This window comes from Scleropages formosus, chromosome 4 (genome assembly GCF_900964775.1).
Source record: "Scleropages formosus chromosome 4, fSclFor1.1, whole genome shotgun sequence".
NCBI classification, from domain to species: Eukaryota; Metazoa; Chordata; class Actinopteri; order Osteoglossiformes; family Osteoglossidae; genus Scleropages; species Scleropages formosus.
The window spans coordinates 12,567,807-12,584,907 of NC_041809.1; the positions used below are offsets into that span (position 1 = coordinate 12,567,807).

A 17,101-nucleotide genomic window follows, 5' to 3' on the forward strand; every position below is an offset into this window, starting at 1 on the left:
ACAAACATAGCTTTGGAGAGGACTCCATAAATCTGTCACTGTGACAGCACACACTGCTGGCCCTCTGCTGCCCATATCCAGGCCCCCACATAGTGCCTGTTATCCCAGCATCCAGCAAATAAACAACAGGGGACACTTGTAAGGGAGGGTTAGTAACATGTTAAATCGTCAACGTATGTGTATCAGGACATCATACAACAATAGGTGTAAAAAATAAGTGGCAGAGCATAACTTCTTTGCGGACTATTAACATTAACGTTGTTAATGGTTTTGTTCTCTCCAGTGCCCGGAAAGCTGTTACCGTGTTTGTACATTATGGTGAAAGAAACTACCTGTACTTGAGTCACACATCTGCAGCGATGCCTCTTTCTCCTAACGTAATGCACAAATTGTATTTTTTATGATATATGTCGCTTTGGAGAAAAGCATCTGCTAAATGAATACATGTAAATGTGAACATATTCACCTTTATTAACATCAAAACCTACAAAAATATAATGTAGGCAACAGAAAACCAGACAACGATTAAATGTGCTGGCAGGTATTCATGTGCTGACACTGGATTTTCTATCTTTTTTCAGACTCCACAGTGAGCAGGTTCTGGTGTCTGCACTCTAACAGCAGGAAACCCCTCTCCATCCCTAGAGCAACAGGATGCCAAGTCACCAGACATTTACTGTCCAGCTTCCTTTCAACTGAAGGACTCATCTGTAATCTGATATTTGTGCAGTATACCTGAATTATCGTACCACTCATTTATAAAGTCTTTTACAGCAAAGTTTCCTAAGACTTTGACATAGAAAACACAAAATATTTAGCTACAACATATATTACACTGAAGTACACTTTACACTTAATAGTGCACAGAAAAGTTTGCAAACTGCAGTAGCAAATAAAGCTAAGAAAATATTTTGTGATACTGTATCCATGGTGACCATGTGGAGGAGTGTTTCCTATCCTGCTACAGCGCTTCTAAACATGTTTTTTCCCCCCCTTAAAGTGTACTAAATACCACATTACATATTCTTTTTGCAATTACGAAGAACTCTACCTTGAACGCTTTTTTTTTTTTTTTTTTATAACACTACACTAATAGTGGACTTTTCTGTGAAAAAATTGTTAGTTGTGATAAAATTCCTGTCATAACCAGAATAAAAATTGAAAAGGCTATAGCACATTGCTTTAATCTCCTGTAATCTTAAACAGAAGGAAGTCATTTTAAACATTTGTATATGTAATACAGGCAGCTTTATTTGTACAAACGTAGTTTTGTAGAAGTCTCAGTCACACACAAAACTAAAACATTTAAAAGATAATGCAACTTAAATCTTTTTTCTTTTTAATTACACAAACCTTTGGATGTCTGCTTTTTCTAAACAGATCAATGAATAGATAAAATAACGCACTACAGGCTTACACAATGAGAGAATTAAACAAAAATGTGCAAAATATACATGTTTACATGAAACATGGGTTAAGCCAGTTACATCCAAGGAAACCAACTAAAATTTGAGCCAGCACAACTTTTTCAACAACTTGAATATTATTGTTGGTATTTTTCCTCATTAACAATGAAGGCTATTTTGGGTTATTGTGCTTTGGAGTGATGTTATACATTCTTAATTAAAGTAGGAAATACAACATAATATTTATAAATCTACACAAAAACACATTGCGAGAATCAAACAAAAAAATCGATAGAGAAATGTAGGAAATTGTAAAATAATAATAGTAATAACGGAAAAAGTCAAGCAAGCAGTCTTATTTGGATTTCAGGAACAGACTGGATGTGCAGAACCGAAAAACCAGTCTGAACAGCAAATGCAGCACTTTGATACACCATAACACAGACAATTAAAAAGTGTGTTATTTTTAAAACTCATTTTTTAATAAAACTAGACACCGCAACCATTACGAAATAAGAATATTTGTAAACGTACTATTTTTAAGTACATTTTAATATCAGTAGTGAGGTCCTCATTTCACCTGTCACATTTCATAGTTGGCGGAGTTCAGTGCAGGTCTTCGCTTTGTTTTAAGTTTCAGAGATCCATACCGAGGCTGTGTAATAGAAATGTGTATCATTTAGCAAACTCCTTTCCTGCAAATTCCTTTTTATGCAAACTCTAAGACGTTATGTCGGAAATGATCTTGTTAGGTATAAAAATAATGTAACAACATATTGGACTTGATCACACATTTTTAAAAGGACAAATATCCAAATATAATAACATATATCAATTTATCTGTCTTTAAAGCAATTTTATTATTTAAATTTTGAGATTCAGTAGTTCATTTTAACAAGTAATTAAAAAAAAATTATCCAGACTTATGATGACAACTATCCAAAAGATTCTGAAAACCAGTGTTCTCTAATAGAACGTGCAGAAAAAAAATGCTCATTCCTTTTCAAAATTTCATCCAGCTCACCTCTTTGCGCAATTTTGGCCTTGAACTTTTGACACTCTGAGATCTCCTCAAACCATGCTGGGATATAGTCTCTTCCTCGGAGAAGAAGGCTTCACCATCATCTTCGGGTCTGTTGTCTCGTTCATATGAGTAATATTCTGGAAATCAGCCACAGAGAGATTTTATAAGTCTGGGTTATAAAAAGTCTGGCAAAAAGTGCAACTGTACACATTAAGGACTTGCTACAGGTAAAAGAGCCGCAACAAGGAGCTTCAGGTGACACGGTGGTTATAGCCATCACCTTGAATACGTTTTAAATCAAATCCCTACTCTAGCACCCTTGAGAAAAAATCATTACAATGAACTACTCCAGAAAAATCCCCACTCTATAAATAGATAGACCAGTCTAGATGATATATGAAGTTTTATAAGTCATCTTGGACAAAGACATCAGCTAAAAAAATAGTAGTGAATGTAATAAACACAAACTGATGTTATCACCTCTTGCATGTCTTATGTTAGAGGTTACCAAAGTTTGGTCTCCTTTAAACCTAGTTTAGCCTAACTACTTTCTTAGCATGTGCTGTAGAGACCCATGTCAAGCAATCCCAACCAATATTATGCAAGCAAAAAATTCATCTAAATTCAAAATGCAATTTTTCATGGTGAAAGAAAGGTGGTGGTGGTTGCTGGTTAAGTACCATCAAATCAATGTTGAATCTCTGTTGACAACTTACTCAGTCCTCCACTTGTGTTTTTAGCATTAAAATGGGAATCTACTGTTACTGTGATTGATTCCCTCATTCTGGTGACAAGGGGCACCTGTCATGAATTAGATGAGAAATTTATATTTAATCCAGGCAGGATGCTTGCATTGCACATGTCTGCAGTGTGCTGCACTGTTCCTAGTTTTGTTCACTTGAGATGTCTGGTTCGGAACCAATTTTATTAAATGATGCATTTGAGTGTTAACAGATCTAAAGCTGGAACTGAAGCTGTATTGAATTCATACACACACACACACACACACACACACACACACATTTTCAGAACCGCCTGTCCCATACGGGGTCACAGGGAACCGGAGCCTACCCGGCAACACAGGGCGTAAGGCCAGAGGGGGAGGGGACACACCCAGGACGGGACGCCAGTCCGTCGCAAGGGACCCCAAGCGGGACTCGAACCCCAGACCCACCGGAGAACAGGACTGTGGTTCAACCCACTACACCACCGCACCCCCCTGAATTCATATATTAAAATGTAAAAACCTGCAGATCAAACTAAAGAGATTACATTCATTCAAATTAAATAACCTCAAACAAAAGTAGAGAGAAGGTATTAGGCCCTACTGTATTCCCATCACTGAAAATTAAACTCTGGAACAAGTTAAATGTTGGGGGGGGGGGGAAATCACCTTCACATGTTTATGTATTTTTCTGTCACTACTCTAACAGGGCTACTTGAGTAAAAGTGCTAAGGAAACAGTGCCATCAAAAAAAACTGCTTTTTTTGCCTGATGTAAAACGCACATTTGTTTGAATTGTATGTTGTTTTGAAGAGAAGCACCTGCCAAATTCAAAACTGTAAATGGAACAGTACAGCCTGGTAAAACAGAACAAATGAAAAAGCCATTGGACCTCAGTCTAGAAAACAAACACAGAAAACGACACAGTCCAGTTGCCCTGTCACCTTCCTCTCTCAAATTATCAGCTCTCCAAGTGTAGTGACAGAGACCACAAACCACAGGGCTAAAGATAGCTAAATGTAATGGTCAAGCCCATGACGCATGAAGTAAGCTGGGAACCCTGTGGGAAGTGTGAATATGTGACACTTGGATGAGACAGCAGTGATTTGCTGAAGGGGGGAAAAAGGCTTGAGAGTACACCCAAGACTGGGTTAGAAGTGGGAGGCAAAGTTGTGGCACAGAGCCTGACCAGGACAAGTGGCAGCAAGTTTCCCATCCCAACTACTAGTCCAAGGAAAGTACTCTATCTGCAGTAATTGCCCCAGGACTGATTTAGCCTGTAGTTTTCCACAGCATTTTAGCAAAAATAAATGTTAAATGAGTGGTTAAAAAGGAATTCTTATTTATTTAGTCAACTGGGGCTGCATGCTGACACAGCAGGTAGCACTTCAGTAGCACCTGGGCTTTGGATTTGAATGTAGGTTTGAATCTGACTAACTCTGTATAGCGATTCTATGTTCTACCCGTGTTTGCAAAGGTTTCCTCCCCCAGTCCAAAGGCATCTGTACGATGTAAACAGGTCACTCTAAATTGCCCATGATGTGTCTGTATGTCTGAAAGAACGGACCCCACGATGGACTGATGTCTCCTCCAGCATGTACCCTGACTGCACTGGACATTTTCCGATAATGAATATCATTTATAATTTTAACATCTTTAGTAACTTTAAAGTGCAAAACTAGCAGTTACACAACTTTTTCTTCATAACTTCATCAGCCTTACACTTTATATCTAATGCAATTAGAAGCTCTCCCCCTTTTTTTTTTTTTTTTTTTAAACTGTTCTTTACAACTTGCAAAGTGTTATACACTGTTTTCATGCAGTGCTTCAATGTACATCATGGAGAACTGCCAGATCTTATCACTTTCTTGTGCTCGAAAGTGACGCTATTTATTAGTCACTTTCGAGCACAAGAAAGTGATAAGATCTGGCCACTTACTCTTGCTCACAAGATATTTATACTCATTTACAAGGAATGATTTTGGATTGTACACAACACTTGCCTGCTAAGCAACATGAGACTCAAGTCACCATGCAGTCTTCTTTGCAGTTTGGCTCATGTGCCACTACATTCTAAAACTCCAGTACTCCTCGTTCACTAGTTTTGCTTGCTATAATCTTGGTAATTACAGGCCCTGTTTGGACTATTATAATTATATCAACTTGTTTGGCGAGTGCAAATTCATTTGCATTGATTTTTTGTTTTTACTGTTATGTCTTTTGCATTAAATGTTAAAATAATATATAAACATTGAGCATAACATGTATGTAGGACAGCCGTTCACATAGTGGTGAGAGTCACCATCTTTGGAGTCTAAGGAGTCCAATTCAAATTCCACCTCCTGCTGTAGTAGTTGAGTAAGGTACTTAACCTTAACTGCTCCAGTAAAAATTACACTGCTGCATAAATCATTGTATGCAGCTTAACATTGTAAGATGCTTTGGACAAGATTGCCTGCTAAATGAATGAAATGTATGGATTGTTAGCATGTATGTAAACAGTGTATTATAGAGTAATTAATGAAGGTAAACTGCCTTATGTTTTATTATAAAAACTTAACTTTTGAAGTAATTGAGCCCATTTTAATTGGATTTGGCCAGTTAAGTATAAATGGGTTGTCAATTTTAGGATTCACACACACACACACACACACACACACACACACACACACACACACACACACACACAAAAATGTTTACCATTGAAACTAATGGTAATTACCTTTTCAGTTCATGAAAATTTACCTTACAAAGTGCTTTTCAGGAGCACATTACTGTTATGAGGTGAGGGATACTGCATTTCCAAGAATAGCAGTCTTTGTTTTACACTAAAATTATTTTACTATGCAAGTGCACAATCAAAGCTAGCTTGCTAAAAATAAACAGACCTTTTATAAGAAAGAAATTTTATTTCTTTGATTTCACTGACATAATATGCACACTGTCTATGCAGTAACAAATTAGCTGTGGAAATTCTAAGATTACTGTGCTTCCATCCAAAACAGTTTGTTATCACATAATGTATCTTTATACCACTAAAATGCTACAAGCAAGGACACTGAAAAATGAAGTACATTAAAACCCTTTTACATAAAACTATTTCCAGATGACATTTTTATTTTCTTTTAAAGGGGAGTAAGCTCACCAGATCCCTCGATGCCCAGATTCTTATCTTTTCTGTTGGAAACAGAGAAGCCAGGGTACAGCTGACTGCTGGTATCGTCGCCTGGAATCTGAGTCAGGTCGTGCACACTGAAACTCCTCAACCGTTCAGTGATGGCTCCTTGGCCCTGCGGAAACAGGAGCACACACATCACCCATATACGGTGTATGTATTTATCTATGTGTGTGTATATATATAATATACATACACACACATACATATTATATATACACACACACACACACACACACACACATATATATATACTAAAAAAAAAAAAAAAAAAACTTGAGGAGGAGTAAAAAGGTATTAAAAAAAGTTCATAGAGTAAGCCCTCCCAACAATAAAAGTATGGAGAACAAGCAACAAAGTATTTAAAGAAAACAACATGCAAAATCAGTATACAACAGAAGTTATGTATCTTACTCCATTTATTTACATGGTATGCGGTACAAAAACCATGCAACTAAATGAGTAAAGCTGTGCTAACCTTCTGATGGTCACATTTAAACATCAATGCTTTTAAGAAAAAATTTACAGAAGTTAACTAATGGTAACACAGGTCAAAACCCATATTCTGTATAATATGAAATGCTTATATACAAAGGTGGGAGATCTGGAAGAAAACATTCAAAATTGTTCTGATGATGTATTTGACATGTCCAAAGCTGTTCAGTCTGTATTAACTCAATGACAAGCAGTTGCATGTCCTGGAAATTTGGCAGTCGTCAATTTTCTGACATTTAAAAACTTCTCCAACTGGGGAAAACTATATCTGTATGTTACAACTAAAGCATCAGAGAATTACTGTAAGTCAGTTTGGAGAGAAGAGTCAGCTAAATGAATAAATGTAAATTACTGCAGAAGTATCATCAATGGCAGCATAATTGGCTCCAGCTCCGAAGAACTGTATTTCATTTGTGTTACACAATGCAAACAACAAAGTTTTTCTGAATGTACAGCTTCTCAATATATAAAACATAGGGGACCAGACAATGAGGTATTTGTTAGCCAAAAAACATCCACAATTAGCTTATTTGATCAATGAGGATGAAAGCCATTACCACTAATGTGCAAAAAAATAACCGTATCCTGTGACAAAAAAGGAAAAAATGTAACTTGAATATGGCATTTCTTCATGCTGCATTTCCTTAATGTCATGACCTCACCTTGGGTGGAAGGAACTGACGCACTGTTCCTATGAGACTGTTTTCCAATACAGGATGGAAGAAAGAGTGAGACAGTTAAGGAACATCAAAGTAAGACAAGAAAAAAAGAGAAAGGCTTTTGAAAGCACAGCGAACATCCTGTTTTAATGGAAACTGATGCAGGAATACTGTTTATATTTGCCTTGATAAGCCAGCCAAGGGGTAATAATGAATAAGGGAATCAAAAACAGAATATTTTCCTTAAAACCAGTGGTTTGGCATTGGCTTATTCTTAAACAGAAATCTCTTGAACTGAAGGAGTTTGCTCCACGACTGAAGGTGGAGCACCAAGATGCAGTCGAAGCAGCACTTGCCTTGACAGCTGCAGAGACAGCTGCCGTTGCAGCTATTGTCAGACTTTGCTTGCCGAAGTTCACCATGGTTTCATAACTGCGCTCTTTGGCCTGAACAATGTAGTCATCAATTTCCTTGGACAGGGAGTAAAAAGAAGATTAATACTTGCATTCGCACAATTAAAATTCTTATAAAGAAGAAAAAGTATTTATAGTCAGATAACACTGGTTCATTAACACAAACATCTACAAGAAAGGAAATTCCTCCAAATTTTATTTGTGGTTTTTACATGAGTTTCATTGTATAGAGCTTGATGCAAATCCTAAGAGAATTAATTCATCAAAGACTGAACATTTTTGCAAAAAACCTTTCCATTTAAATTTTAAAGAAGTTAAAACTAATATAATTGTTAGATCTAAAATGATTAAATTCAGCACTATATCTTGCACAATAAAAGGAGAATGATAAAGCTTTGGTGTCTAAAGTCACTGTGCTGAAAAAAGAAAAATTATGTATCAAAACTGGAATATCATACCCTTTCTTTAGAAGAAAGTAGAGGATGCAAAAATTTCCTGTAGATCAAACTAGCACCTCTTGTATATGGAGACAGCAGCCAAATCACAAAGGCAATTTTTATTTCATAATAGAGAGGAAACCTTGAGAAGAGTTGAAAATTGATTAATCAGAAGATATAACAAACCATTCCTGAATGTTTAAAAAAGAATTCAGTGAAATCCCAGCTGTGTCCACATTCTATTTAAGTCGGGAAAAAACTAATTTGTTTGCTTAATTGCATTTTAGTCTCTTTCAGGCAAGCACAAACAAGTACAATGAAGTTTGCAAGAATTTTAGCGTAGTTGCTAAGCCTGTAGAATCATGCTGTATCTATCTTACCAGGACAGTGAGAGGTCAGTCACACTTTCAACTGCTGTGTAGAGTGCAAAAACAATCCAATACATCATCCAGCGTACCTAGAGGCACCAAAACAGTGACAGGAAGTTACAGAGGTTGATGAAAATGTTCCCAGTGAACACAATATAAGGAGACCCACATGAAACAAAGAAGGAAAAGGGTGGAACATAAAAAAAAAAAAAAAAGATAACGGGTCACAACCACCCTTGAGATGACAACATTTCCTCATTGGAAATGTTCCAGTGTGGAGCTGCTTCATCCTGCAGTTTCACACAGAAGTTCTAGGGCAGTGGAGGAGGGAAAGTTGGATTCTGTTGACTACAAATGCTACCCATTCATTTACATAACAGTGGATGATCCTGGTCATGAAGAACTAGACTCAACAAGGTTTTTAAGAACTTATGTGATGGGTCAGCAAGGTGGCTTAGCAGGTGGCACTGGTGCCTCACAGTTCTTGGACTGCAGGTTATGACATGGGTTTGAATCTGGCTCACTCTGGCATGGAGTTTACAACATCCCCATTACAAAATCCCTGCCCCTAACATTGGACTTACAAAAAAACAGTGTTTACAAATAACGTTAATACCAATAATGTGTTACAGTTCCTCTGCTGTTTAGATGGTGAATGACTGTATGGAAAATAATTTAGTGTTTCTCTAGGAGTCAATGTCTCCTTAGATAAGGATTTCAGCTAAATACTAGTTAATATAGTATCTCAATTTGGAGAGAAGCTTTTTGCTAAATGTTAATCGGTCATTTCCAATTCTGTTACACTTAGCAACTAATTTACTCCTGAAATGCCAGTTGCAGTGACATGCTATCCAAATCATTGATTCAAAAAAGTACTTAAAAGCTGAGGACACATTTCTACCCTTAACATCCAGTGTTAACCACTGCTGCTGCAGACAGTTCAATTTCCGGACATTCTACGTTAACAGTGTATACGAATGCTGAATAAACTCAAGCACCTGTTCTGAGATAAACGCTAACTGCACATTAAGTACAGAGTCAGCGTGCTTCTGACTGGACTGCAGAAAAACATGCTGTACTATGCAATCCTCAGATGGCAATAAAAAACAAAGCCTGCATTTACAAAGCATCACTCTAAATGTTCATAAAATCATTTTATGAATTAAGGTAAATATGTAGAATATAGCCAATTAAAAGTTGCAATTTTGCCACATGATTAAAAAGGAGTAAAAAATCTAGAACCTGATATAAATAAACAGAATAAAATACAACCAGTAATAACATTTAAAAAGAATATTTTAAAAGCTAGTAAAGCAGTTAGTTGTGTCATTATAGCTACTCAGGTGAACTGACATTTCCTCACACATCATACATCTTAATAAACTACTGTACAAAATACATTATATATGATGTTACTTTAAGCAAAGCTTCTTTTGCCCTTGTTAACAGCTAAAGCGCTTGAAAACCACTGATGTACACATACTTACATATTCTTTTACATTCTTGGTTTTGACTGCTTTGTACGAGTAGTATGCCGGATATAACGTTCCAAAGACGAGCCTGTGAACGGAAGTTAAAAAAAAGAATTCAGATTAACACATTCCTTAAAAAAACTGGACACAAAGTGAATACAAGGTTTCTGAAACACATCAACATGAAGCAGTAATAAAGCTACAGTGGCAAGAAAAACTGTGAACCCTTTGAAAATTACTGCATTCATGTATAAATTTGTCTTAAAATATGGTTCGATGTTCATCGAAGTTACAGTAATCAACAAACACAATCCATTTTAACCAACAACACAAAAATTATTGTATTGTTCTTGTAAATATTGAAGACATCATTCAATATTCATAGTATAGGTTGGAAAAAGTATGTGAAACCCTAGGCTAATGACTTCAACAAAACCTAGTTAGAACTGGAAATTCGCAAACCTGGTGTCCATTTAATGAAACGAAATTGGAGGTATAGTTTAGAGCAACTTGACTTATAAAAAGTACTCAAACATTTTGAGTTTGCTATTCACAAAAAGCATCTGTTGATGTGAACCATGCCTTGCAAAAAGCTCTCAGAAGACCTGCGATCAAGAATTGTTGCATAAAGATGGAAAGGGTTACAAAGTTGGGGTGTGGTGGTGCAGCGGGTTTGGCCGGGTCCTGCTCTCTGGTGGGTCTGGTCACTGATGTAGGGATGAGTGACCCAGTGTAAGTAGTGTGTCTAACAGTGTAAGTCACCTTAGAGAATAAGGTGTGTGGGCTAGTAACACTACATAGTATCCATTGTAAGCTGCTTTGGAGAAAAGCATCTGCTAAGTGAGTAAATGTAAATATCTGGGGTTCAAGTCCCGCTTGGGGTGCCTTGCAATGGACTGGCGTCCCATCCTGGGTGTGTCCCCTCCCCCTCCAGCCTTGTGCTGCCAGGTTAGGCCCTGGCTTGCCACGATGCTACTTGGGACAAGCGGCTTCAGTCAATGTGTGTGTATGTGGGTTACAAAGTTATCTCAAACAGCTTAGATATTCATCTGTCCACTGTTAGACAAATTGTCTATAAATGGAGACAATCTAGTACTGTGAGTACTCTCTCTAGAAGTGACCGTCCAGTCAAGATGACTCAAAGGGCATACCGCACAATTTTCAATAAGGTAAAAAAAAAAGAACCCTAGAGTGACAGCTAAAGACTTGAAGAAACCATTGGAACTTGTTAACATCTCTATTCATAAGTCTACTATACGGAAAACATTGAACAGGCATAGTGTCCACGGCAGGACACCACGAAGAAAGCTGCTGCTTTCCAAAAAAAAAAAAAACATTGCTGCGTGCCTGATGTTTGCCAAAGGCTGCCTTGACACTCCACAACGCTACTGGGAAAATGTTTTATGGACTGATGAAACTAAGGCTGAGCAGTTTGGGAAGGACAAGCAGCACTATGTATGACGTAAAAAGGGCACCACATACCAACATGAAAACATCATCCCAACAGTTAAGTACAGCAGAGGGAGCATCATGATTTGGGGCTGCTTTGCTGCTTCGGAGCCAGCACCACTTGCCATCATTAAGGAAAAAATTCATTCCCAGGTTTCTCAACATATCCTACAGGATAATACCAGGGTGGCTGTGCACCAGCTTAAGCTCAGTAGAAGTTGGGCGATGCAGCAAGGACAATGATGCTAAACATCGAAGTAAATCCACTACAGAATGGCTTCAAAAAAAAAAAAAAAGAAAATCTGCCTTTTGGAGTGGCCCAGTCAAAGCCCAGAGATGCTGTGAAAAGACCTCAAGAGAGCTTTTCACAGAAGACATCTTAAGAATATGGCTGAGTTAAAGCAGTTCTGTAAGGAATAGTGGTCCAAATTTCCTCCCGAACATTGTGCAGGTTTAATCTGCAGCTACCAGAAATGCTTGGTTGAGGTTATTGCTGCCCAAGGAGGATCAACTAGCTACTAAATCCAAGTGTTCACTTTTTCCACAGCACTACGAATGTTTAATGGGAAGTGTTCAATAAAGCAATGAAAGGTAGTTGTTTGTGTGTTGTTAGCGTAAGCACATTGTGTTTATCTATACTTGTGAATTCAAGATGACATTGTATGACCAATTAATGCAGAAAACCAACTAATTCCAAAGGGTTCACATACTTTTTGCTACTGTATATGTCTTAAGCTGTTTGCTTTACAGTTTAGAATGAAAATATTAAATAAAATAAGGGTGTTAACTACACAACAGAAGTAAATGGACAAAGATTACATCATAGCATTATGTACACATACAGTATTTATGTACTACTTTTGCAGTTGTGATTAAAATGGTGGTTAGGAATTCATTATTCTCTCTGCAAATTACAGTGCAATACTCTTATGAATTCCCACATATCCTTCAATAAATACTGTTTCATGCAGATTCTGTGGAATACAGTGCAAGCCAGGTGTGAGTTCAACTACCGGAAACTTATTTAAGAGGGATTTGTTAACAAGACAAATCAGCTGACAACTTGTCTCAGCTCTCACGGGTAAATTCCCACAGCTGTACGGACAATTGGGCTGCTTTGACTCTGCTGTCAAATTTGTTACACACAATTATTTCCCGGGTACTTTTGACTGGTACTGCATCGTACAATACATTACAATGGAACCTCCTGCAATAAGACTGGTAAATTACGCAAGACACGGGTCAGACACGCTCAAACACATACACAACAAATGTGTGTGGTTGTACCATGCCTGTACATTAATACAATCCAGACAAATTCAATCACAACATTCTGAATGGTGAGATGTTAGGGACCAATGGGAACCCATTAAAAACACGGATGATGCTGTACATTGTTCCAGCTACACAGTGGTAGCTTGTCTTCATCACAGGCCTTACAAAGGGTGACTGTGTAACTGTAAAATGAGGCAAAGTTCAAATGGCTGAGATCAGGACAAATGTTATGACAATGGGTGGTACGTGAAGCCCTCAAACAGTTACTCTTGTCACATGCTATTTCATCTGGACAGCCAGCTACTAATTTTTGCCTCCTCTAGTGGACAGGTGTATCCCCTAAACTGTACATACTACAATAATGACTCTTAATGCAACATACAGAGGTCATTGTGTTTTTAAATACCACCACATGTTTGGTGGGTGGGGCTTGAAAATGTCCTATTTTGCTAGGCCTCTGGAAGTAAAAGCTCTATGTTGATCATGCAGCAAAAAGAAAAGAACTGATGTTTATGGGAGTTGCACTCTGAGTCGCATGTGCAAAACAGCACTGAAAGCGCTGTTTACATCACAGATTTATCTTGTCTCCTTGTCTGGCAACATTAACCTGCTTTCAGCACTGGAGAGCATTCCATTGCTGCTTCTCCCATATTCTGTATGAGAATAGCTCTGAAAAGCTAATGTTAATAAAATAATTATACGCCAGAAAAAGAAAGCAGTTGGTCTGACTGACAGAGACAGTTACACCATAATCACATCTCACTGCCTGGCGTTCAGTCCTGCAGAGGTCACAGTCCTCTTTTGCATACCTTCGAAGTAATGACCAGGCTAAACCTTTCTGCTTGCATTTTAACTTAGTTCTTACTACTGCATTTAAACCAGGACACTGTGTTCTTAACCTGAAAAATTTAACACGTTCCACATGCTGGGTTTACACTGAACTTTCAGACACCTAGCTACATTACAACCATTAATTAATTCACAATTCCTTTTTCACATTTTCAAACCAAGTTACCTTTGTAAAGCTTGTGAAACTATGCTGCTGAAAGCACACACTGTATTATTACTTTTGATGGTATTGTTATGGATGGGAAGTGAGAGTCACATGTTCGCAAATGAAAAGCGAGTTATACTTTGGAAAAATGACCCATTTATAACGCTAAGAACTTAACTGGAACAATGCAGATCAAGGACTTAACGGTACAACAGACACTCCCAACCTGGAGCTCAAACACATGACCTTAACCACACAGGGGCCCTGTTTAGTTAGTTTAACCATGCTAGTTGTTCAAATATAAATCAAAAAACATTATGCCTCAAAAACGCTAATCTAAATACCAGGTTGGTTACCTAACTCGTTATCCGCAGCAACACGTCTTTATGAATAAACACGTCACTGGAGCATTTATGTCTATAATTTAGGTACAAGTTGTATTTCAGCGCACTGTTCATTCCTGCTTCCACATGTATACACAGAGTCTGTTGCCAACATACCATCCTTAATCAAATGTAAATCACTGCCTTTGTTTGTTCTGACAATGAACATAGCAATTTCCCAAGAAAAGCAACAAGAAAAAAAGCCCTTGAGCTATGCCAGAGCAATGCCCTCATACCTGATGACCAACTCCCTCAAACCCAACAAGGGTCCCAATTCTGCATTCACTTGTATTATAGGGTGCACAACAGGCTGTGCAAGGCCAATGGCAGAGACACTGAGCAAAACACTTTTATTGCATTTTAGTGCACACGGTAACTTGTGTTTTTTTAAACACAATTCAAAGTATTGAATCCATTAACCCATGTTTTACTTATTTACATGAGAGCTCTTGTTTAGCGTGGCTTTCAGATAACAGTTTCGAATCAACATCATATTGAAAAGAAGAAAAAGTTTGGATATTTTATGTAATATCCAAAACTGGAACAGCTATTTAGTTTGTTTAATAAGTTTTTTAAGCTTTAAACAATTTTAACAGTCAATGTCAAAAAAAAAAAAAAAGTGTACTATACAGGTTAGGATTAGGTGGGTTTTTAACCTGTGACCTGCTTGAGTCCAAATTTAGGCAGCAGCTCAGACAAACCACTACGCTACCAGCTCCCTCTAGTATCAGGTTAACAACTTTTTTTAAAAACACCTAAATGGATTTAAAAATGCAAGCGATCATTTGTTGTGTTTGAGGACTGTAGCCTAGATCACTCAATATTAAGGTTACAGTTATTACAAGCTGACAATTATATTTACCCGTCACCAAACTGTGTCCTCCGCCTTTTTCCCAGTCCACACACACAGGCTGTCAGTCAGTGTCACGGGCGAATCCGTAACATTTCAAAAAGTTTTTCGGTAGAGCCCACATGGTGATGTTAGTCGTTCAACGCGGTGCGTGGTAGAAGAAGTGAGTGAGTGACTGAGACGCTTGTAGAGCGTAAGAATTTTAAAATCAGACCAGGCATTTAAGCAGAGGAGTGTGTACCGATACTACTAGAACGAAAGGCTCCATAGCCTAGGAAACTAACTGTGATAATGATACCTCCTTGCCTCCTGCACGGTTGGGACTAGTTAGCGTTAGCCTAGCGTGGTTATGAATTATGAAAACAAACACTGTGAATAAAATTCGACAGCTGCTGGTAGTCCTTGCTTGCAAGTTCTCGTGAAAATGCTGTAGCTCCACTTACACGACGGCTCTGGAGATCATCCAGGACACCATCTTGGGATCAGCTGTAGACTAGGAGAGCCAGCCCGCCCGGGCCACGCAGAACAGACAGTAAAACTAGAGTAAAGAGGAACAACTAGAGAGACATCACGAACAGCTACTCGAATCCATACAAGACAGTTCCGCAGATTTTTTTCGAAGGATTTCAAATAGGCCCCGGTGAATGGAAGTTCCTCTCTCTGCACTGTGACCGTGCCAAGGTGTTTTGCCACACTAAACTAAACGATCTCGTGCTCCTAAACACCGCCTCCAACACTGCTGACCCTTCTCTGCATCAATCCAACACAAACCATAGCTGTCGGCACAAAAACAATCCCCCGCCTACCCTGGCAGCAGAACACCAATCAAACAATAGTTCTCGGCTCTCCTAGTCTTGATTGGTCAGAAATTATGTCTATCAAATGCAATTCCGATTGCCCTGGAAACCAAACTGATCTAAACAAGAATTCCCCGCCCTTCGATCTTGATTGGCCGTAAACATATTGAATCCGCGAAACAGCAGAGAAATTTTAACTGGAAGTAAAATATCTATCAAAATTCTGATGTCCCATCTTTACCAAACTGTCTATAAAATGTTTACATTGTTTAAGTTTACGGACAGCCAAAATTTCACATTACATACAACATACTTTTTCGTTGTCCAACCGAAGGAAATGTAGTTTTTAAATAGTTTAGATTCAGTTGTGTGTAATATTAAATAACTTTATTCCAATAGTTTAAGTAGAAAATGTAGATTTTCACTATTTTCATAAAAATACTATCGATTAAACTAATATAAAGACTTTTAAATATGTTTAAAACGTTCATGTTTTTAGAAGTCAAAAAGTGAGCGTCCAAAGAAGGTAGCAGCTGTGACCACCACACTACCAGGCTAATTCAGCAAAGCGTGAACATCAGTGATCAGCTGGGTGTTCTGACGAATATATTGAGTTATAAAGGCAGTAGTTGTAGCCACTATGCTAGATAGATAGATAGATATACTTTATTGATGCCACAAGGGAAATAATTATGTTACAGCAGCAAAACACAAGCCACATAAATACTTGCAATATATTAAAAAAACTAAACTGATGCAGCACAGATCCTTGACGGTGGGTGGAATAGCATACTGTAGTGTTCTTGGGGTTATAAGACGCTTCATATTTAAGCTCCGACACAGACATTTCTTTAATACTGCTTTATTATGCAGGTGCCGCCATGTTGGTTTTTTATTATACCAGAACGAGGCAATATAAAAGAAGAACTTCCCACTACATCCCCCTCATTATACAATGAAAACAAATATCACATTAGACAAAGTTACTTACAAACTTTGAAAAGATCTTTCAATTGGAATATACAACTGCAAGACCCATCAATAATATCCCTCAACATAACGATGCTTTCCCAAAAGGAATATACAAGCTTACTCCCCCCCCAAGTTACAGTGTTAAATGAAAAGTGTAAACATAACTAATATACATAACGTAAGACAGCAAGAGTTTGTGCCCTTTTAC

At 37.8% G+C, this 17,101-nt stretch overlaps 1 protein-coding gene across 1 annotated transcript; it reads right to left on the minus strand.

Annotated features, from left to right (window-relative positions):
- Positions 1-1,498: 1,498 nt before the first annotated feature.
- On the minus strand, positions 1,499-15,872 carry LOC108932907 (receptor expression-enhancing protein 3-like). Its single transcript, XM_018749622.2, has 8 exons — positions 15,568-15,872; positions 10,189-10,261; positions 8,714-8,790; positions 8,355-8,475; positions 7,840-7,953; positions 6,300-6,444; positions 2,431-2,567; positions 1,499-2,061 (listed from the first exon to the last, which is right to left on the minus strand). The coding sequence occupies exons 1-8, from the start codon at positions 15,597-15,599 to the stop codon at positions 1,990-1,992; spliced, it is 771 nt and encodes a 256-aa protein (XP_018605138.1). The 5' UTR covers positions 15,600-15,872; the 3' UTR covers positions 1,499-1,989.
- Between the last annotated feature and the right edge of the window lie 1,229 nt (positions 15,873-17,101).